The sequence below is a fragment of the Ochotona princeps genome, chromosome 31 (assembly GCF_030435755.1).
Source record: "Ochotona princeps isolate mOchPri1 chromosome 31, mOchPri1.hap1, whole genome shotgun sequence".
NCBI lineage: Eukaryota > Metazoa > Chordata > Mammalia > Lagomorpha > Ochotonidae > Ochotona > Ochotona princeps.
The window spans coordinates 3,771,165-3,794,829 of record NC_080862.1 but is presented as its reverse complement, the minus strand read 5'-3'; the positions used below and the strand labels follow the sequence as shown (position 1 = coordinate 3,794,829).

At 41.1% G+C, this 23,665-nt stretch overlaps 1 protein-coding gene across 3 annotated transcripts in view; it reads right to left on the bottom strand.

Annotated features, from left to right (window-relative positions):
- The window catches only part of PCSK5 (proprotein convertase subtilisin/kexin type 5), a 327,170-nt gene that overhangs the window by 103,586 nt on the left and 199,919 nt on the right, over positions 1-23,665 (bottom strand). For 2 of the 3 annotated variants that reach the window (XM_004591776.2, XM_004591777.3), the window contains exons 11-14: positions 23,469-23,586; positions 21,165-21,353; positions 8,628-8,764; positions 1,554-1,697 (exon numbers count right to left, since the gene is read on the bottom strand). In XM_004591776.2, coding sequence (XP_004591833.2) covers positions 1,554-1,697; positions 8,628-8,764; positions 21,165-21,353; positions 23,469-23,586 — 588 coding nt within the window. Of the gene's footprint in view, positions 1-1,553; positions 1,698-8,627; positions 8,765-21,164; positions 21,354-23,468; positions 23,587-23,665 lie in introns of those variants that run through there. The other variant, XR_009244439.1, reaches the window with a different exon arrangement.

Genomic DNA, 23,665 nt, shown 5'->3' with positions numbered 1-23,665 from the left:
ACAATTCTGAGATTAAAAGTTGAATTAGATTTCAAAGAAATTTTTAAAGGACTTAAAAACCCATTTTAAAAACATATGTAGAAAAAACATAGCACAATACAGATGGTCTACCAGTATTAAAATGCATCAAGGAGGGCCCAGCATGATAGCCTAGTGGTTAAAGTCCTTGCCTTGAAAGTGCCAGGATCCCATATGGGTGCTGGTTCTAATCCCGGCAGTCCTGCTTCCCATCCAGCTCCCTGCTTGTGGCCTGGGAAAGCAGTCGAGGACAGCCCAAAGCCTTGGGATCTTGTACCCACATGGGTGACCCGGAAGAAGCTCCGGGCTCCTGGCTCTGGATCGGCTCAGCTCTGGCTGTTGCAAGCTGCTTGGGGAATGAGCCCTCTGACTGAGGAGCTTCCTCCCTGTCTCTCCTCCTCTCGGCATATCTGCCTTTCCAATGAAAATAAATAAATCTTTCAAAAAAACGCACCAAGGAATAGTGTGGTTGGTGTTATTTTGAGAGTTATTAAATGTATATTTCAATAAAGGAGGTACCAGCAGAAACCCTGATACAAGAGTATTTGATATGGCCACAAAGAATACACCCGAAGCTAAAGAGAGAAGAGATACTTAGACAATGATGTTACATTATCTGGAAAGCAAAGACAGAGTTTTAATTTATAATATATATTATGCACCAAAATAGATTCTGGATGAATTAACGATATAAAACACACAATTACCAAAAAGTCCACGAGATTACTTAGCTGACAGCTGTAAACTCCACTTTTCAATACTTCTTTTTTTCTGCCATAGTATTGCATAACAACGTACAAATGTTATCTGGGAAGCAAGCAGTTACTGGGATTATATTTTCAGCAACTATGAGGCAACATGAAGGACAAAGCATACAACATGTCCTGAAATTAGTACAAGAATTACTGCTGCCTTAAATAGGTTCAAAAATGGGTAAAATAGCTATATTTAACTCATACAACTACGGGAGAAATGGTTAGATTTATTTATAAAGATATGAAAATGAAAAAAAAATGCTGTTTCTTTCCCTGCTTTTCTTTATTTCTTTCAATCAGTGCTGGTAAGAATGAGTTCAAGAGACACAGAACTGATCACAGCGTGGCGTGGCGAATACGCTGTGTGACATAGTGGTAAGATGCTTCCAAGCCCTGAAACTGATGCTTTCCTTTGACCCAGTAAATATTAAAATGTAACTGTATTGTAAAGAAAGAAATCAAGGTGCTTTACACATAGACAAATAAATACACAGTAACATTTTTTAAAAATGATGTAAAACCTTGAACAAACAATACACACAGTTTGTGAACTGAATGCATCATAGTGAAATCATTGTATGGCTATTAAGGTTCTTAAGACAGTACATATGGTTATTTAAATATATGGACACACAGAGGCAATTATTTAAAGGGGCAGAAAATAAGGTGGAAGGACATATGTAGACGATGGGGAACATCTCTGATATTCTGCTATCCCATTGGTGGGAGAGGCCTGAGCTCTCTCTCCTTGGGCTGGGAACCCCTTAACACCCAGCTCACCTGCATAGTCTTCAGCACCATAGTCCTCCGTGGGGTCTTCCACACGGCTGTTGCGAACACGTTCCACTTTAGGAAACTCATTGGTGGGCGAGTACGGCTGTACAGACGTGCCATAAAGGACCAAAGACCACTCTTTCAATTTACCTTGAGAAATAATAATGCACAGTGTCACTAATTAGTCCCAGTCTTGCTCGACATTATTAATCCTTCTCAGTAAAGAAAAGGCAGCTTTGGAAGAGCTGTGGCAAGCCGACGGAGGTGAATCATTGCATCAGAAACAGGGTTAGATCTGTGCACTGTGCATCCTTTGCAGAGTAAACTATTTACTAATTCACACATCATTTTTTACCGAACACTCATTACATGAAAAGCTTTGATTTAATCGAGGAAACAAACACACTTCAGATTGCTGGATCAAAGGCAAAATTTTCAAATTACGAATGTCTACCAGAGTCCCAGAATTTTACAGAGTGACTAGTTTTTACTAAGTATAAAGTGTTATTTGAAGTTTCAAAAAAATTGGCATTGTTTGCCTACTTAATAAATAAACAAAAAAGATTCTCTGTTCTACCTAATTCCAGAATCAGTCATTTGATATTGAGAACACATCAATGTTTACGTTATCCTAAGATCTGCGTTGTCCCGAACAATGGCCACTTAGCTATCTCAATGTAAACAGACTGAAACTTAAAACTCTGACAATGGGTGCAGTGGCCTACCACAGGGCAGGTGCCTTGGAGTAGCAGGTTCCTGCTTGGTGTCTTGGCTGCTGCACTTCTGAGCCAGCTCTTTGTTAATGCAACTGGGGAAGTGGAAGGTGGCCCACATGTTTGGGCTACAGGTGCGTAAGCAGGAGATCTGAATGCAGTTCTAGGCTCTTGCCTTCGGCCTATCTCAGCCCTGACTGTTGAAGTTATCTGGGCTGATGGAAGATTTCTTTTTCTCTCATTTTCTCACTCTCTGAGTCTCTTTGTTAACTTTGCCTTTCATGGGAGTTCCAGGCTCCCGAATGCTTTCTGGTCTAGTTCCGGCTATTGAAGCTATCCTCGGAGTGGAAGAGAGGGTAGGAAATCTCTTTCTCTGTATCTCTGTCCCTCTCTCTGCAATTCTGCCTTTCAAATAAATAAGTAAGTAAATAACTAAATAAATAGATAAATAAGTCTTAAAAAGACACCATGTGCGATACTCAGATCCTGTATCAGAGGTTTGGCTGTTAGTTCTAGCTCCTTTGACAATTCCAGTTTCTGAGGCAGTAGGTTATAAGGTTATGGCTCAAGTACTTGGCTCACCCACACAGCATCCAAATAACTGGATCAAGTACTTGGTCTCCCAGCCATGAGACCTAGATTGACTTCCAAGCGCCTGGCTTTGCCTTGGCCCAATCCTGGACACTTCATGTATTTGCGAAGTGAACCAGAAGATAGAAGATCTCTCTTTATCTCCCTGCCTCTCAAATAAATCTAAAAACTTAATACAATATTTTAAAATTCAGTGCCTCCTGACACTAACCACATTTCAGATGAGATCGGGCGTGTTCAGGGTGGTATGGCTGTAGACACTAATCACATTTCAAATGTTCAACAGTCACCTATGCCCAGTGGCCACCACACTGTTGGGTACTGTTGCAAGAACATCTTCATTGCTGCAAAAGATTCCACAGAACAGAGCGGCTAAAGAGTACGTTGCTGTTCAGGAAGCCTGCAGATCTGAGGCATGTGTCCTACCTTCTTTGGACAGCTGACAAGGAACACTGGGCTTCAGTATAATGTTTATTCATTCATTGACTGGTTTGAGCTTCATAAAATTAAAATGCCAATGCAAAAAGTTACAAAGAAAAAAGGAAAGCTGCCTTCAGGCCCTTCAGCTTAACAAGGTGCACACAAAAACCAAACCAATGAAAAGTAGAAATGGATTAAGACAAAGCCATTACAAACGGAAACACGACAGTAAGAAGGTGGGATCTCCTTGATAAGCCATTCTACCTTGGCTTGCCATGTATAATTCAGGCATGGTTGGGAACTAAGGGCGGGAGCAGGGCTAAGGGGCAGGCCTGGCTCACGGATACTGATGAGTTTCAGCTGTCGGGTTCCTTCCTATTAACATCTACTGAGTGGCCATCAACTTGATCTCCATCATTTCTAATCGCTTACTGCATGCCAAGCACGGACCACATTTTTCCAGTGAGTTTTATTCCATTTACATGTCATAACAGAACTGAGGCAAATCTTCATATTGCCAAGATACAGATTACAAAAACGAGGCATACAAAGACAGTAAGAGGATAGGCAGGTCTTAAAATCCATTCTTGAATCCAAGTCCTGCCTGCTTAAAGCCATAATCCAATATCCTCCTCGTTGCTAGCAGTTCAGGAACCAGACATCTAAAATAAAGCGTTGACTATCTCCGGCACGCACACTGATGGTTGGTGCACACGATGGAATGTGAAAACAAAACGCCAAATCCAAACAGTGCCGGCTGCCCAGCACAGGCTGTCCCCTTGGTGCTTCTGGGGCTGACCAGTAACTATGCCGGATGCTCCTGCCCAGCACTGACAATCATTAGCCCAGAAGATCAAAAAAAAAAAAGTCTTACTTTTACAAATCACTATGTGCCATGATATGGTTTTGTAGATGTAGGGACTCCTCCCTCCACTCCCCCTTCCTCTCTCCTTTCTTCCTCCACGCCAATAGTTTTCTCAATATTAGTACAATGGTGTTGTCCTTTAGCAACAGTCACAAGTCCAACATTCTGCTATTTAAATGTACCATGCCATTGTAGGTACAGGCAATGGAAATTGCCATCCTAGCAAGGTACACTCGACAGTTTCATTGGGAGGCCTCCTTTTATTCAGGAATGGAGATGCACACTGCAATGTATCTTCGCTTCCTGGAATGCTAGTCTCCACTATATAGTTCATCTATGAGACTGTAAGTATGTACTTGTTTATCTGTACATGTATTTGTTTTGTATTTTGCATGAATGTTGTCTTATATCAGAGAGAACATAGGATAATTGTCCTTATGGAACTGTCTTATTTCACTGAACATCATGGTCTCTAGGTGGGATCATCTTATTGCAAATATTAGGATTTTATTTTTTAAATGGCTGAATAGTATTCCATGGAGTAGATACGCCAGGATTTCCCGATCTATTCCTCATTCTATGGGCATCTGGGTCGCTTCGAAGCATGGATTCTACTGAGCTGCATCACACTGTCATAAAGCTAAGACATCCTAACTAGAACGACTCCAATTTTGGGGCCACTTCTATTCTGTATTGCATTTTTTTCTGATCTGTGTACTGGACTAGCACAGCTGACAGTGTGAGGGCTGACTGACCTCACAGTCCATTCTGAATCCAAGTCCAGAGTGCTCTAAACTATTACATGATGCTGTCTCCTGTTCAAACTGCAGATGCCTCTCATCTGATAATACAGTTACATCCCAATTGATCCATGGTTATATGAAAGTATAATAAACTGAAAATGCAGTTAATAATGCAAAACCTACCAAATATCTGAGCTCAGCCTTGTCTAGCTTAAACATGTTCAGAACACTTACATAGTAACCTACAGTTGAGTGCGACCATCTAACACAATGTCTATTTTATAAGAAAACACAATTGGTTTCTATGTGGTTAACCTCTTGTCAACTCTTCTTGGACTCATTTTTTAAAGACCATGATTTTACAATCAGGGTCTTTCAAGCTCAGAAGTCTAAGTGGCAGGCACCCCATACTCAAAGAGATGAATGATCGGCAGAAATTCATGACCCACTTGATTGCTTTCAGCTAGCAAGGCAAAAAGAGAACCCATTTTCCTTACAGCACTCCTGTGTGTAATCACAGACACACAATACAAGGACATTATAGGTCGTCTAATCTGTCAGTCACTCTAAAACCTGATTCGTTTTATTTAAAATAATTTTGGGTCTAAGAGTTAGTCTCATGCTTTCAAGAGTGCCTCTGTGTTCTTTCTGAAGCACAGAGGAAACCATCAGGGATATGGCTGTGGACAGCTCATTGCTTGACTTTCCACATGCCACGTGATTTCCTTAGACTCTGCTACGCTGCAAATCCTGCTGTGTTTGTAGCGGTTTTGCCAAGGATACTAAAACATGCTGTTAAGAAATAGCTGTGTGAATAGAGAAAAATGCATCGTGTTTCACAACCCGTAAGTGCAATTTGTCACACAATTTCAGTTTTTTTTTTTTTGAAAGGGAAGGGGGGAGGGAGAGGGAAGAGAGAGCGGAAAGGGAAGTGGAGGGGAGGGGAGAGGAGAAAAGAGAAGTAGGAGAGGAAAAGAGGAAAGGGGGAGGCAGAGGGAGAAAGAAACAGAGACCACCAAGTAGGTATCTTTTATCTTACTGATTCATCCTCCAGTGCTTGCAATGGCCAAGAGTGGACCAGGCCAAAATACGGAGCCTGGAACTCCAAGTTGTTCTTCCGCATGGGGGACTGGTAGAAAAACGTGACGTACATACACACATAAGGATCAACAAAGAGAAAACTGAAGATCCCTTATGAAAAGTGTGGCTAATACTAGTGTCTGACTGACAGAAGGGAGGACACAGAACGATCGTTTATTTCTAAATATACATCCTCACGACTTCAGGCTGATGGTAGCATAAGGGTATTTCTCTTCTGGCAAAGGCTGAATATCTTTACAACTATTGAAAGTGACTGGGGTTAAATGTGAATTTTTAAGTCATATAAGGAGAGGACAGTTCTATGAGATAGATAATTCTAAATAATGTTAGTTGCTGCAGAATTTTTAGCACATAATCACAGTGAACTCAGGGTGGATTCTGAACATAAGGACAGAGGGATTTTTATTCATAGCACCTGATCCTCATATGCAATGCCTGGTTAACCAGTAGCATGCCCTAGGAACAGTCTGTGCTTGTCAAGGCAGTAGAATTGCTGCTGCCTGCTGATGATAAAGAATATATCACTGTTAGTTTTGTAACTGTTGAAAATTCTTGACAGACAATGTAACTTATAAGTTCACATCTTCCTTTGGTACACAACTGCCACACTGACAGTGTCTTTTTCTTGAACCTGAACATATGAGTCTTCTAATGATACCTGCCAATGTGTCAATAGGGGCTATCCCTTGGTCAGAGGAGCAGAGCTGAGGTACCACCCTGACAGTGTCTCAAGGTACCATGACCCTATGTGTCTCCGTTACAGGGATAACAGCAACGTGCAAGGCTTAGAAGAAATGGAAAGGAGAGAAGAGAGTTTAGGTACTGATTACACTACCATGAAGTGAAGGTTCTGCATCAACCTTACTTTGGTGACCAATTTGTCCAGGCTGCCCGATATAAGTAGACAATGATTCTCCTTAGCAAAATTTTAAGCCTGATTCATTGTGATCTGCACACTATCTGGTTTGTACCTCTCTGATCATGAAACCACTGTGCCAAACACATGCTATAGTTACGGAAAAGAAATGAAGAAGACTGGCAGGCAAATGTCTCTGTGTTCTGCTGTGTGTGTCTTCTGCTTGGTCAGCCAGGTGTGTTGATCTGTACTCACGCTCACCACTACACAAAGTCTAGAGCAATTTATTCTGTAATCATTTTTAGGCTGGAATTGAAGGTCATTCCTAAATCTCCCTCAGCCAGGTTCTTCTGCAGACTGACTCCACGGAACATGGAGGACTTTGCTCTAACAGCTGAAAAACTGTTGAGGGATGTGTGGGAATCTGGGGAGTTCTTAAGCAGATCATTCGCTGCTGAGCCAACCACCCCCTAGCGATCTGTAGGGAGCAACCTGGAGAACAAAATCTCTGTGTTACATTTGTACATTCATTAATTTTGTTTCCAATAAACTTAAAATGCAGAGGTGAAATAGGCTGTGTGCAGCAACAGAATTGGAGACCAACTGAAAAGAATGTTGTTAGCTTCATTATTTCTATGTTTTTACTTATCAAGAAAGTTTTCTTTTTCCTTGGCTCTCAGGCTGGTCCAGGGTAGAACGCTGCCATTCAGTTTCTTTGGTGGTAACCAGGTTAGCTAGCACAGGCTGAGCTCAATGTCTTGCCTGAAGTTAAAATTACTTTTAGAGGAAACTAAAAACAAGGTTACAAAGGAAATCTGTCTTGTGAAGAAATTATGATCCACTGCAAATTGACATGGCGGGTTTTACTACGGATGAAGAAAGCATGAGAGGTGGCTCAAACATGTGGGTCAGAATCTGAAGTACTCATCAACAGCTATCTTATGCTTATGTCACAATGTTTATTTTCACTTTTTAAAGCTTCACTTTTTAAAGCTTCACTTTATTTTATTTTGATAATTATTACAGAATGAGAGGCAGAGAAGAGAGAGAGCTACCGAGCTATCTGCTGATTTCATTGCCACATGCCCACAGTGGCTCATGCTAGGCTGAGTCAAAACCAGGAATTTGTAGCACAGTCCCAGCTACTTATCTTTTTATTGCCTCCTAGGGCATACAGCAGCAAGACACTGGAATCAAACATAGGCCCTCTAATGGGGTCCTGTGGCTATCCTAATGGCATCTTAACTGCTTGGCCAAGTACCTGCCCACCTCCATTTTTCATTCTCTAATTATCACATCTCAATGGCATTTGTTAAAGTAAACATTTATTGACCTCGGTATTTCTAAGGAAAGAGAGTGTCTTCCTCATTTAATAATCTCCAAAGGTCTACCAAAAAAGAGACAAGTAATGGAAGTGATAAATCAGTAGTTCAATGATGTCATCAAACACTAACCCTAAGAACTGGTTGTGTGCAGATAGTTTAAAGTAGTATCACATGAAAAATATAACGCTGTATATGAGTTTGAAACAGTCTGGCCCAAATAGGAAATTACTTTAAAAATTATGGAGAGTCTGTCTCCCAGACTTGGCTTTAGCAAGAAGCTAGTTGGAAAGTAGAGGTGGGATTTGGACCAAGCTACTCTGATGTGGAAGAGAGGCTTCTTAATCAATAGGCTAAATTATCGTTCTCAAGTTTTTCCACTAAGTTTTTAAGTTTTTAAGTTTCTTTAACCACTCAATCATCTTTTTTTCCCATCCTACAAACTTATTTATAGCAAGAAAGTTCTCACCTGGAGTCTTGAAGTTTCTCAGTTGAGAGGGAGTATCATACACTTCAAGCACCCAGTCACCTGCGGCTCGTTCTCCCCAACAATGAATGGTCATGAACTCCCAGTTTTTAAATCCTTCCATGGAATGATCAAATAGTCTGAAAGAGAACCATACAAATTGTCCTGTATGTTACTTAAAATCGACGGAGTGCCCGGTTAAAATCGGGGTCGGTGATTTTTGTATCTCTCAGCGTGTTTAGCTGCATGCTAGAACTTGTCTATATCTTGGCTGTTACCAACCAGCAGATCTGTTTATAGGCCACTGTTCTACCACTGGAAAACAATCTAGGGCCAGGCAATCTGGAAAAGTTAATGATTGGGCAGCACAGATACCAGGCTAAGCATGTATACACAAGGCTGACAATAGCACCCAGAATTCTCTTCCACTGTTGACATACAAGCAAAATGGTACAAGATCGATTAAAAATTGTTCAAAGCTTATTTTTTGAAAGATTTATTTATTTTTATTGGAAACGCAGATCTGCAGAGAGAAGATATGGAGAGAAAGATCCTCTGCTGGTGCTAAGCTGATCTGAAGCCAGGAGCCAGGAGCTTCTTCCAAGTCTCCCTTGCAGGTACAGGTCCCAAGGCTTTGGACCATCCTCCGCTACTTTCCCAGAGCACAAGCAGGAAGCTGGTTGGGAATTGGAGCAGGCAGGACATGAACTGATGCCCATATAGGATCCTGGCTCATGCGAGATGAGGACTTAGTCACTAGACTACCGTGCCAGGCCCTGCTCAAAGGTTCTTAAAAAATGTTACACATACATTTTGCATAAAATGTAACACTCTTCTAGAAATAATTACTAAAGACAAATGAAGACAAACGTCCACACACAAAGCTCCACAGAAAGGTATGTCATTATCAAAGGTAAAGAGCTCTATGTCCATCAAGTGGAAAACGAGTAAACACACTGCGATATATTCACATAATGAAATGCTATTCACAGTAAAAGCCAATGAACTACTAATACATACAAAAGCAATAAATTAAAATAGAATCATGCTAAATGAGAGAAGACAGTCATAGAAGACTATGTTTTATACCACATTGTACAAATGGCCAAAACTCTTAGTGAAGAAATAGATAAGCAGTGGCCAGGACTAGGAATGGGAGAGGGGAGAGGCAAAGAGAATTTCTGTAGCCAATGCAAATGCTTTATGTCTTGAAAGTGATGGAGTGTGGCTAGATGGCTACATGGATGTGTTAAAACTCACTGACTTATTCACACCTCAGTAACAAGACCCTGTTCACTTGTCTAATCCAGTTTAAAGAGTAACATCTGAAATCCTAGCTAAGATTCTGCTCTAAGCATCAAAATAACTGAATGAGAACTCTTCCTGTTGCCATATCAAGACGGAAACCAAAGGGTCACAACATATTAAGTAAAATAAAATGTAGTCGTAATCAAGAATAAAGAGGTGTTCATAAATACTATGTAATAGGAGGTGGGTCAGTTCTGTTTCCAGCCCCAATTTCTTTAACCCAGTGGTTGCTATAGCCCAGGCCAACCCTGTCCACCACACACTCAGCCCTTAGTATACCAGCAGAAACTGCAACCTAGTTGACCCCCAGCCGCCCCCGGCCTGCCCCAGTCCTGGTTCCTGTGCTTGCCAGTATGTGCAGCAGACTGGCCCAGTCTGTCTTGCATAGCATTCAGTTCTTGTACTTGTCACATTCCTCTAGAGGCCATCATTGTGGCATGTAGGTTAAGCCACCACTTTCAACTCTTGCCATCCATTTAAGAGTGCTTCTTGGAGTCTTGGCTGCTCCGCTTCCAATCCAGCTCTTGGAAAGGCAGTGGAAGATGGCCCAAGTGTATGGGCCCCTGCCATTCATAGGAGAGACCTGGATAGAGCTCTGGATTGCAAACTTCAATCTCAATCTCTCTTTCGTTCCCTACCATCTGCACTCCCCTATCATTCTGCCTTTCAAATGAACAATCTTAAAAAAATTCCTTAAAAATGCTAACTGGATTGCAAAGCCAAAGATCTTGGTACAATAATTTGGATTGTTAGGTAAATGGTTGACATTTAGCAATATTACCAAGAGAAAACCAATAAAAACAAAGTCATCTGCCACATGTTTATAAGCCCTTGAAAGGCAGAAAGATAACAATCATCATGCATCATGTGCAAAGTATTACGTGGTCACGGGGAAGGATCCCTTTGTTGGGATAAAATTCATACTGTTGGACTGTGCAAATATGTTCTGTGAACTTCCATAAAATGGTTAATGATAGGCGGTGATTTTCAGGGCTTATATGGATACAAACTCTTGTTCTCTCTCTTTTTAAACACCTTAGGCCTTGTTGAGAAAAATTACCTCTGCTCAGAGGCGGATTCCTTCTTAAACGAGAACCTCATTGGAATTGTAGCTTTCCCACACAATCACACAAATGAAAACTGTGGTTCTTTACAGAAATGTTTCTCCACTATAAATGATTCTCAATAGACTAAAGGCACCACATTTTAAAAAGATCCTACAATCCAGTGCATACCACATTGGGTCTCATTTCTTGGAACTAGTCAAGAGAACTTGTTTGATCATTTCTCATTGACTTGAATCTAGAGAATCTTTCACTTGAAACCCAGAACTTGCATTTGTTGGGCAAAAAAGGCAACCCAAAGATAGAAGAGGAGCTGTTTAAAACTGCCCTTGCTACCACAGAGATGTTGACTTGGAAAGGAATGGAGGTGACAAGTCAGTTTATACCACTTCCTTCCTTAGGTTCACAGTGCTAACTTACACTTTAATTCTTTGGGGCCATTGAGCCATTTGAGGGCACTGAACCAGCAACTTGTCACATAATACCTCTCTAAGAGTGCTGAACTTAAAAGCAATTCCCAAACAGTTTAGACAGAACATTTGGCTCATTGCCTCACATCCAAAAACTACAAAGAGACCTCGAAGCTGCCATCACATGAGGGGCAGTGTTGTTTCCACAACCTCGGCCAACTTTTAATTATGCATGGGCCAGTAATTTGACTGCTGGAGCAGCAGGCCCTATGTCCGCCCTTCCACCCTTTCCTGTCCAGCTTTGGAAAGCATTCCATTGCCACTAATCACTTTCAAATCACATTTGGAACACAAAATAAACAAACTGGGAACCATGCAGAAATATCCATGGTTTAGAAATCAAATAAGTGTTTCAAAGCTCAAATACAACTGGGCTTTGTCAAAGTGACTGAGCTGTCTCCCCACCTCCCACCATCTCTTCACTTCATGAAGAGTTGGAAGGTTCGTTCGTTTCATGTGAAGCTAAGGGTTGAAGAGAGGAATGCTAATGCAGCCAAACATGATCACTACATTTTGCTGAAAGAGTTGATGGGAAAGGAACAAATAGTTATTTTATTAACCAACTGAGCATTCACAGTTTTAGTCCCACGCTGTCTTTTATAAACACAGAGAGTTTAAACAGGGATGGATGATTTCATATATTAGTTCTGATTCAATCCTTTCACTATTTCATATTTTTAGTGCTATACTACTAAAGAAACTTTATCCTGCATATAATAAAAGGTAGTGTAGCTTAAAGATTAGAATTTTGTTGCTAAGAACATACCAAGACAGCCAAGTGCAATGCAAAGAAACACGCCAAGAAGATTCTAATTGTGGGATCTTTATTTATCATTTGAAAGGTCTGATGGCCAGTTTGATCATTTACAGTGTTCCAATGGTGAAGAAACCAGAAACACGCTGATATTGTTAACATGGATAAAATGTCAGTAAAGTTGAACCATGAACTGAAAGCTGGAGTTAGAGGAACTCCACGCTGCATCCAGGTCTCCTGGGGTGGTAGCATCATGTACTTGATGAAATGATAGATGCATGTGGCGGCACAAATCACGCCTTCCATTACTGAAATGTTGCCCCACAGCCCACTTCCTGTGAGTGGTTTTCAAGTAAATTATTTTGTATGAAGCCTGGTAGTGAAGATTGCCGCTGAATGCAGTACATCCTTTTAATAAATTAACACAGGAATTAACTCCTGTAATTAGTCTGTTCCCCACTCCCCTTCACTTCATGTCTGGCCAATGTATTAAGGCTACAGCATTCTTGTGTCATGTTATGGCAACTAAATAAAATGGCATTTTATAAGTACTGACAGCTCTGTGTTATCATACAATTATTTTCAAAATTGCCAATGGATCCTAATTTCAGAGTCATCCAGTACTACTCAAACGGTACTTATATTAATTGCACAATTAAATATGACACCAACATTCTTGGAACTTTTCGTTTTTCTTTTCATTTTTAATTCATAGCTTTTCTTGGTGCTTCACCACAATTTAAGGATTACATCTGCAGCGCTCAAAGGCTCAATTGTAAATGAGTTTTCGTTTTCTTTAACTATTTGGTTTTGCAATTTAACATTACATACTTAGTTTTTTGCACTTTTATTGTTATTATTATTTTCCATGATACAGTTTTGTAAATGTAGGGACTCCTCCCTCCACTCCCCCTGTCTCTCTCTCCTGTCTTCCTCCACACCAAGAGTTTTCTCAACAGTAGTGCAATAGTATTGTCCTTGAGCAGCAGTCACAAGCCCACCATTCTGCTATTTAAGTGTATCATGCCATTGTAGGTTATAGGCGATGGAATATGCCATACTATCAAGGTATACTCAACAGTTTCATTGGGAGTCCTCCTTTACTCAGGAACTTCCTGGAATGCTAGTCTCCATTGTATAGTTCATGTATGAGAATATAAGTCTACAGATGTTTATCTGCATATGTATTTGTTTTGTATTTTGCATGAATGTTGCCCCATATCATTTGAGAATATATGATATTTGTCCTTTTGGAATTGCCTTATTTCACTGAACATAATGGTCTCCAGGTGGGACCATTTTGTTACAAATGTTAGAATTTTATCTTTTAAATGGCTGAGTAGTATTCCATGGATTGATGTACCACAGATTCCTCCTCCCGCTTCCTCTTTCAAATCACATCTGGGTTATTTCCATGTCTTCACTATTGTGGATTTTGCTGCTATAAATATGGGCTTGTAGGTCACCTTATCATATGCAGATTTCATTTCTTTTGGATATAATCCAAGGAGTGGGAAGGCTGGATCACACAGTAGATACATTTTCAGTTGTTGTAGCACTCTCTATAGTGACTTCCATTGTGGTCGCAGTAGCTTACACTTCCACCAAGAGTGGAGCAGTGTACCTTTTTCCACATGGACATGAAATAATAGACTCAAAGACAAAAAAGGAAATACAACAATGGATACCTCAGATTTAATAGAATAATCAGGAACAAGCACAAGCCAACACACTGGAAAACACAGAAGGAATGGATAGATTTCTGGAGACATACAAGTCACCAAAACTGAACACGAGGTAGTTAAAAATTCAAGCAGACCTAAACCATGATGGATGTTAAATCAGTAATTAAATCCCTGCCAACCAAGAAGAGCCCAGGACTGGATGGCTTCACTGCTGATTTTTACCAAATGTTTCAAGAATTTAACCACAAGCTATCCAAAGCAATAGAAAGGGAGGAAAATCTTACAAACTTTTTCTATGAAGCCAATATTACTTTATTATCAAAGCCAGATAGAAACACCACAGAAAGAGAACAATAGACCATTATCCTTTACGAACATAGATGCAAAAATCCTCAAAAAAAAATACTAGCCAACAAAATTCAACAATACATCAGACAGTTCATTTACCTCGACCTGGTGGAATTTATCCCTGGCATGCAGGCATGATTTAACATGTGCAAATCAATAAATGTGTTATACCACATCAACAAATGAAAAAGAAAAACCACACGATAATCTCAATAGATGTGGCAAAGGCATTTGATTAAATCTAACACCACTTCATGTTAATAACCTTCAGTAAGTTAGGCATAAAAGAAACATTCTACAACATAATAAAATAAATATATGAAAAACGCAATGCCGGCATCTACCGAATGGGGAAAGACTGGAAACCTTTTCCACTATAATCAGAAACTATTCAAGGATGCCCATATTCACCACTGCTACTCAATATATTACTGGAAGTCCTAGCTAAAGCTATTAGGCAAGAAAAAGAAATGAAAGGAATTTAAATTGGAAATGAGGAAGTAAATTTGTTCTCATTCACAGACAACATATTCCATGCATAGGAGAACTAAAAGACTCAATAAATAAACCAATGGAACTTAGAGCTTGGTAGGGCAGCAGGGTACAAAATCAATGAACATAAGTCAATGGGCTTGGTATACACAAACAGTTGCATGACTGAAAGCAGACTTGCAAATATGGTCCTCTTTAACAAAGCAGGGAGAACCTTAAATATCTTGGAATAAACCCAACCAACAATGTGCAATAATTCTATTATGAAAATTACAAAACATTAAAAAATGGAAGAAGACATTGCAAGATGGAGAATTTTACTATGTTTTTGGTGGTAGGATCAATATCATTGAAATGATCATAATGCTGGAAGTAACATGCAGATTCAAGGCAAGCCCAATCAAAATCTCAACAACACGCTTCTTTGAAATAGAAAGAATGTTATAAAAATTCATCTGAAAACATAAAGGACCGTGAAAAGCCAAAGCCATCCTGAAAAATAAAAATAAAGCTGGCGGAATCACAATTTCAGACCTCAAGACATACTACAGGGCAGTGATAATCAAAACATACAGATACTTGTACATAAACAGAGCAGAAATCAATTAAATAGAATAGAAACTCTACAAGTGAGCTCACACATTTACAGGTAACTAATCCTTGATAAAAGGACTAAAAATAATCCAGAGGAAAAAAATCTGGTCTCTTTAATGCTGTTGGGACAATCAGATGTCAGCCTGCAAAAATAAGAAACAAGGTACCCAACTGTCACTGTATACAAAAATCAGCTCTAAATGGATCAAAAATCTAAATCTGCAGTAAGAAGAAACTGTTACAAGAAAACATAGGAAGCTCTCTAAAATTCATAAGCATTGAGAAAGACTTCTTAGAAAAGACACCAAAAGCACAGGCTGCCAAAGCTGAAATAAACCAATGGGATTGCATCAAGCTAACATGCAAAGGAAATGATCAACAAACGATCAATAAAACGAAGAGGCAACTAACATAATGTGAGAAAGTCTTTGCACTTTCTCACGATAGATAGGGGACTAGTATCCAGGATGCACAAAGAGCTCCAGAAATTGAGCAACAGCATAACAAACATCCATTTTAAGAAATCATCATTGGAAATGAATAGGCATTTTTTTATAAGAACAAATTCAAATGACTAATAGTCATGAAAAAAAGTTCAGGCTCCCTAGCTATTAGGGGAATACAAACAAAAACAACATTGAGGTTCCTCCTAATTCTATTGAGATTGGCCTACATTCAGAAATCCATGGAAATAACCTTTTTCTGATCTAAGGTGTTTAAAATATATTATTTGTATTCTCTCTCATAATCAATATTTCTTTCTTAAGGAAGTTTATGCAATAGAAAGATACCAGTTTGGGAGGTTTGGACACCTAAATTGATGATTTGTGTGTGTGTGTGTGTGCTTAGAATGTGTACAGTGTTACCAACTTACTTACTAAGCCCCACAGGCATCTTTTCTGGCCATATTTAATCTTGAAGATTTATTCCATTTCATAGTAGATGACTATTACCTATATATCTGCATACTATTATAAATTTTCAAGAGTGACTTGCACAATATCCAGCCTCATGCCCACTCTCAAATCTTTTTAATGACACAAAAATAACAAGGATGTGAGCAAATGCTGTGTGATCTTTTCACATTGGGTTAGAAGTGTGGTGTCTGGTCAGGCAGCTTTGTTATCATCGGGGAGATTACTGGAAAGGCAAGCTCTTGAACTTCACTCCAGATCTGGAGAATCAGCTTTTTGGAAGGCTCCAGCCACCACCACTGGACGCAGCCACTTCCCAGTGCTTTGAGAGGCTACGTGAAAATGGGGTCATTGAGGATAAGCGCTTGTCAGGCTAGGAGTTGTGCTGTGTGTTGTCTTATTGGGTGCTTACAGTGAGCCTGTGAGATGAATCCTATTACACCTATCATGCCTGAGGTTGTTCATTTTTCCAAATTCAAACACAGAAACTTGTTAACGTAGGACCAACCCAGTTCCATCTAACTGCAAAAGCTGTCTCTCTCTCAGAAAGACAGAAGGGCCGAGTGAACTGGAAGACTTGCTGCTAAAGTGTAATTGTTACTGCAAGCCACAAATGCATTTATATTCCCTGACCGTCTACAAATGTCAATGGTCTGTTGTTGAACGTTTGCACAGAGCAGTGACAAAGATGATTAAAGTATAAATGCTACATTTTAAACACAGCTAATTGTAGAACTCTCTAGGTTTGGAAAATTAGAAGAGTGCCTTCTCTCTACTTAAGACTGTAATTAGAAGCAGAGATATTTGTCTGTAATCAAATTTAGAGGGGTGGACAAAGTTTTAGCTTTCAGCAGGAGGCCAAAATTTCAAACAGAGAGCCAGCACATAAAAATTAAACCTAACACTCAGTGGGTTGGGGGTAGGGAGAATGTAGGAAGAAAACGGGCAACTTCTCATGATTCTTAGAACCTAATGGGACAAGCTTTCGACAGAAACATTTTTCCATGGGCAAAATTTGAATGTTTCATAGAACACAGGTTCCAGTGTAAACTTGCTCCTGTCTAAGAACATTTTCAGAGAATATTTCAAGCCCACCCAGCTCCCTGCCCATGCCTGACCTCCATTAAGTACTCTGAACATGTAGTCTGGTTTTTGTTTAGAAGACAATGCATATAACATGTCAGACTTGCAGGGTGGGAGGACTGGGGAAAGAAAAAAGGAAGAAAAGGAACTGCCCTTCTGCCTAGTCCAGCACCGCTCTGCCTGCAGCCCTGGAGTTTCCACCCACTGAATTATCAACATGGCTTGCCTGGAGGAGCGTGCCTGCTGGGCTCAGGACACAGGACACTCCAGCTGGAGTGCAGCTCCAACTGCTGCTGAGTGCCTTCCAGTCTTAGCACCTTGCAGATACTTGCTAGGGTAAACTCTGCTTGTCCCAACAGCTGTTCTCCACAGGAGCTGGGGCCAGTGCCCATCCACTAGGACAGCGAGCCGCTGAGGGGCTCCTGACGGCCCACACAGATGTAATCAGAGTGTTTAGCTCTTTGCAGACAACAGGCTCTCCAGGAATTGCTGCAGTAGCGGGATAGACCATTTGGAAGACATTCCTCACTGCAGTGTCAAGGGCTTCTGGAAAGCCAACTACGAATAGTGACTGTATTTTTTGTGCCTCTCCCCCACCTTCTCTGCCTCCCTCCTAGTGCGTCTGCATGTTTTAAAGACTGAACAGGGGGAACAGGTGCTTTTAATAAAACAGGGGCGCCACATCCAGGTTTTGCTCCCAAGTGCACACTCCCAAGTGTTTGCACCTGAGTTTTGCCCTCCAAAGGGAGACAACCTCACAGGAGCCTCCAGCTCCAAGCAGGCTCTCGACTTTCACTGTATTCCAGCAGCCAGGAGACAGACCACAGTGAACAAACCACGGAGACCAGGAGCAGCTTCCGAAGCCAGGCAGAGATTTTCACACTGGCTGCCAGGACTCTGAGCAACCAGTGTTAGACACACTGGGAGGAAGGCATTCCACTTCCCAGGGTGGCTGGGACAGACCAAGTCGGGAAGACATTGCCATGGGGAATCTGCATTTTCATTCAAACCACTCTCACTGGGGATGCTTTGCTTTATACTTTTCAGAACCTTATTAATAATAATATTATTATTATTTAAAAAGCAATAACAAAAAAGTAATCAGAGCCCTTCTCTTTAATTAGTCCTCTTTGGGAATCTCAATGTATTTGAAATGAAGTTAAGTGTTCTGTAAGGAAACTATTGCTTGCTCAGATGAATATGCTCTGATAGGCCAACTCTTTTTAAGCCCCCGGCGCTTCATCTTTTCCTTGTGAAAAGGCACTGCCTTACAGATCAACACCTAAGAGCCACATGGGCCTTCTCTTCCCCAGTCTGTTTCTACTCCCGGTTTCCTATCTTCAGCTCCCCAACCTGGAAACGTGCTTTGACTTAGGGCCAAGGCGAGAGGATTTGAGGACTTCGTGCAACTGGGTCAGAGCCGGAGAGCTTTCGAGATTTCCTCTAATAAAATGAAAGTTTCAAAAAGATGCCAGAAGGAGAGAATGCCAAAAGAAACCGTCTTTCTTCAGCTGCCTCGGCAGCAGAGATGCTACCAGTGTCAAGCACAATAAGAATGGGGGAGCCACACCGTGGACAGGTGCCACTGTGCAGTGGGGGACCTGGCGCAGCTGTTTCCCATTTAAAGGGTCAGCTGCCTGTAGGAATGCATCTGCGGAGCTGTGGACAAAGGAATCCCCCGCCATCTTCTGTATCTCTCCAACCTGCAATCTCTCTGCCTCTTCTTGGTGTCCACTTCCTTCTGGGATGGAGACGAAGGAGATGCAGAAGGGCCACCCCTCCAGAAAATACTCCTGGCCAAGAAGGCTGATGGAAAACTTATGCCCAGGGAGTCTTCGGAGTGGGAACTAAGGTAGATCTGATGAGTACCAGTCAATGAACAGCTTAAACCCCCTTTTTATTTTTTTTTCTCAGTGCAAGCCATGCAGCAGTTTTGCTTGTACCACTTTGCAAACTGTGGGAGATCTTCAACAATTCATGGGGAAAAAAAGAACTAAAAATAATGAATGTTTTGGTGCAGGAAACGTGGAAATCCATGCATGTAGGGAGCCATCAAAAAGTTCATGAGAAATGCATATTACGAAAACACTACGCATGGATTTCAAAATATTTTCCCACAAAGATAAACATTTCTTGTAAGTCCATTTCTCCATGAATTCTCTGAAGTGCCTTTGGCGGTATCAGCTACTTAAGAATGCTTGGGAGCCTGTGTCCAGTACCACTGTAATCTGCCAAATGGCTAGACTGGAATCCATAGCTCCTGTGCTTACAAGTATCCTCACTGATGTCATTCTGGGGGAAGCCAACAATAAACAGTGCAATAGCCAGGAAGACCCAGACAGGCAGCAGAGGCAAAGTTTTCTAAGCAAACAGCAACAGCTGGGGGACTGCTTTGCTATAAGGTAGGGGGCCTTGGGGATAAGATCCACACATATGTGGGACCAACCTTTGCATTTCAGCGTTGTGCCAGGACACCCTTTCAATTTAAACTCACATGAAGGATGATAAGGAAACAGCAACAATAACAACAAAAACCACAGCAGGACCTAAAGGCCTTCCCTGACTTGGGTAACAACAGCTGGTGAGACTTCCATTAATCATAGAATTGCACATTGGAAGGGTTTGCTTGCTGGAAAGAAGTGTCAGGCAGGTAGTGGCAATAACCTGGCAGGCAGCAGCGGAACCCTCTTCGCCTCAGAGGGAGAAGGCATGCCCAAGAATCTGATGCCAGTGAATCCTATGTTTCTTGCACCTACATAAACTTTTTCTGGTATCTCATAGTTAAAACAGTAAGCTTGGTTTTCATGATACCCTAATGAAATACGTTTGGATTGAAAAAGCACAGCAAGTCTAAGCAAGAAATAAAATGCACCTGGTGATTTTGGATTTGATACTCCTAGTACCTATCAATTAGAAATACTATTTTTATCTCTTCACCTATAGTAGGCAAAGTTTGGAGATCTTGAAAGCAAATGCCAAATGGAAGGTTCAGTCTCATTTTTGGTTCTTTAGGCTTGTATGGCCCCTGGCCCTCAATCCTCCAAGGCTTGTTGTTTAGTTCTAACAAAGCCTGCTACCGCCATGGTCATCTGATCTCTGCATAGGTTATCTACGTAAAAGACTGACTCTAATTTGAACTCTCTATGCTACTTGGGATAAGATTTGTTCTCCCATTAAAAGGTCTTCTGGAAAAGAGAGGGCCATCCAACTGCAGTCTTGAGGCTAAATTTGGCCTAATGTCTTTTCTGCCAATCATGTTTCACTGGAACAGTCATGTCCATTCTTGGAAACTGGTTATGGCAGATTCCCATGCCAGCGAGAGAGCTGAGTAGCTTCAATAGAGACAGCCCACAAAGCATGGTCCACTACCTGGTTCTTTGCAGAAAACATTTGCCAACACCCGCTTTAACAAATAGGATTTCCTAGAACTTTTGAAATTAAGTGCTTGGCCAAGTTAATTCGTAACAAATGTTGACAGATTGAATGGGAATGGATCTCAGAGGCTTTAAGAATGGTCTTTTGTAATTCTTTCCTAGGATAAAAATCAAGTGGCCTTCTTCTACTTCTCTGCTTCTTCTTCTTCTTCTTCTTTTTTTGCAGAAACCTTTGTGTTTTTTTCCTACTAAAAGAAACTCTTTTTTTATATTTACAGTTCTATGCAACCTCACAGTCTACCTAGAAGCAAGTATACTATGGCATCTAAATGATCCCTCAGTTGGTTCCCTAAAATGAGACAAGGAACGAGTGCCTGCATCCCTACCCCGGTATCAAGTTTTAACTGATTATCAATGTGGCTGCCATGGCAGTGGGAAGCCGACATCACCATACCTATTAGCCAAGAGCTGGGACCTGGTTCCTGAGGGGGAGGTCAGGTAGATAGCCAGGTCTCCCCTCCGAGGGTGGGTGATGGTAATTCGCACAACCACGTGTTCTAGGTAGTTGACATGGTGGTTAGGGTTATCGGAGCAGCCTGAAGCTTTGTAGATGGAACGCACTGCACTGTTGGGGCGAATCGTCCTGCAAAAGGAAGAGTTGAAGTTTAGGCCAGGATCTGTGGAATACACTCTGAGAACATGACATTGGTTCAAATACCTGGGCTACCGATTTCATGCTGTAGAACTCATGGGCATGGCCTGGCTTACAAGTCCCTGCCTTCCTCTTTATTCTGCCAGTGTCTCCTAGCATGGTGGGCTCTAGCCATCCAGGCATCAAAAGCTCAGGCACGCGGAGGACTTTGCACAAATGACCACTGCAAAGACTTGGTGTTTTTCAATGATTTTCACATGGCTGACTCATCGTTCAAGGTCAAAGGGTAAATGTTACCTCTTTAAGTAACATTTTGTGCCTGAACCACAGGCAAAAAATTAAAACAAAAAGCCCCTCCCATTTATTATTTCCTGTCTAAATTGGCAACATTTACTCATTATACTTGGCAGTCATCCATTTACTATTTATTTTTGATCTACCCTTCTACTAGATTCTAATAGCTGGAGGCATTCTTCACTGCATTTTCATACCTGATATATTGTTCAGTGCTTGATGACAAATACACGTGAGAAAAAATGGTTGCTGACTGGTGGGTTTGTGAATGAATATACAGATAGATTTCCTGATCCTATTTTCTCATTTGTCAAAGCAGAATATTGCAAAGTGTTTGCAAAATTTTAAAAAGAAAGTATCCATGAGGTTGTTAGCATATGTCTTGGCCCATATAAGAAACCACTGGTGGACTCCCCACTTCTCTGTGATTTTTTTTTCCTCCAAAGAAGTGTAGCTTGGGGGAAACACACCTTTAGTCCATTTACTTTTGCTTCCTAACACATTCCCTCAAGAATTACAATGGCTCAATTTCATCACAAACCAAAGTTCATAAATATTTTTCAGAGGGAGAGAAAGATCTTTAAAAAAATGCCAAGAGCAAAATACCAATAGAGCCACTACAGCCAGCTCCTGTTACTGGGATTTAGCACCTAGGAGAGAATTTACACAATTGTGTCATAAATCCTGTTGGCATCACCTGCGAGTCTGTAAGGCTTCAACTGGGGAACAGACCCTAAAATCTTTGAGTTGACTGCAATTTCGCTGATTGGACATTCTTTACCATTCTTTGGAGTACTGAGTGGTATATAGTTAGGTTTCTAGAATGAGTTTCATTTGTTTGAAGTACAGCGACTTCTGGAGAATATCAAGACCATAAAATAGAAATACTGGCAGGGTAGAAAACTTCAGAAAGCCCATTTATAAGGATCTTCCTTTTTTATTTGGGAGAGGAAGTGGGTAAGTGTGAAGGTGAGGCGGGAGAGAGGGAGAGAGAGAGAGCTCTTACTCACCGGCACACTTTCTAAATACATTTGAATGGCTAGGGCTCAACCAGAAAAGAAGAAACAGGGGCAAGAACTCAACTAAGTCCTCCATGAAGGTGGTAAGGACCTGACTATTTCAGCCATATCTTGTCCCTGTCCCCGACTGCACTGGCAGGAAGCTAGGATTAGAAGCAAAGCAGATACTTGAAATGAGGCACTCTGATAGGGAATCAGGCATCTCGAGTGGTGTCTTAACCCCTAGGCCAATATTCCCCAACCTCCCAATTAAGAAATATGTTTCAGGTTTTGCATTTGGTGCAGGTCTTAACAGATTGTTTGGGATGTCCACATTGGTTTGAGTTCTAGCTCTGCTTCTGTGTCCAACGTGTCCAACTTCCTTTTAATGCATGCCTTAGGAGGTAGCATGTGTTGGCTGACATCTTTGGGTTGCTGCCACTCATCTGGGAGACCTGGATCAAATGGCAGGTTCTTGGTTTCAACCTGGCTGAGCTCTGTCTGTCACAGGCACTTGGGAAGTAAACCAGTGGGTTGAGACGCTTTCACAGTTTACCTTGTATTCTGTGCCGGTCTCTCCTCTCTCCCCTTTTTTCTTCAAGTAGCACAGCGGGAGATAGGATATTTTCTTTTAAGGATTCCTGGGTCTTAAGAGTGCATCTTTAGTAGCTAAGAATTTTAGATACTTTTATTATGATTTTATGAGTACATAAGAAAGAAACTCTTAGCTTCATAACAAGGGGCTGTTGTAAGTCCTTGCTCCTGCCTGCTCTCATTGAGGGCAATCATGCTGTCGGTGGGTGGCAAATATTACTTGATATGTCGATCTGTGCTCTCCACACACACGTGCTGCTGGGGGACAGTGGTCCATTTTTCCGCCTCCATCACCATGGCTTCTGCGTCCATCAGCCCAAATCCATACAGATGGCTCACTGTGAAAGCAAGTAACAGTGTCATTCAGGACTGCATCCTAGCCGTCTTTTTAGTAATTGTTGAAAATCAAATAATATG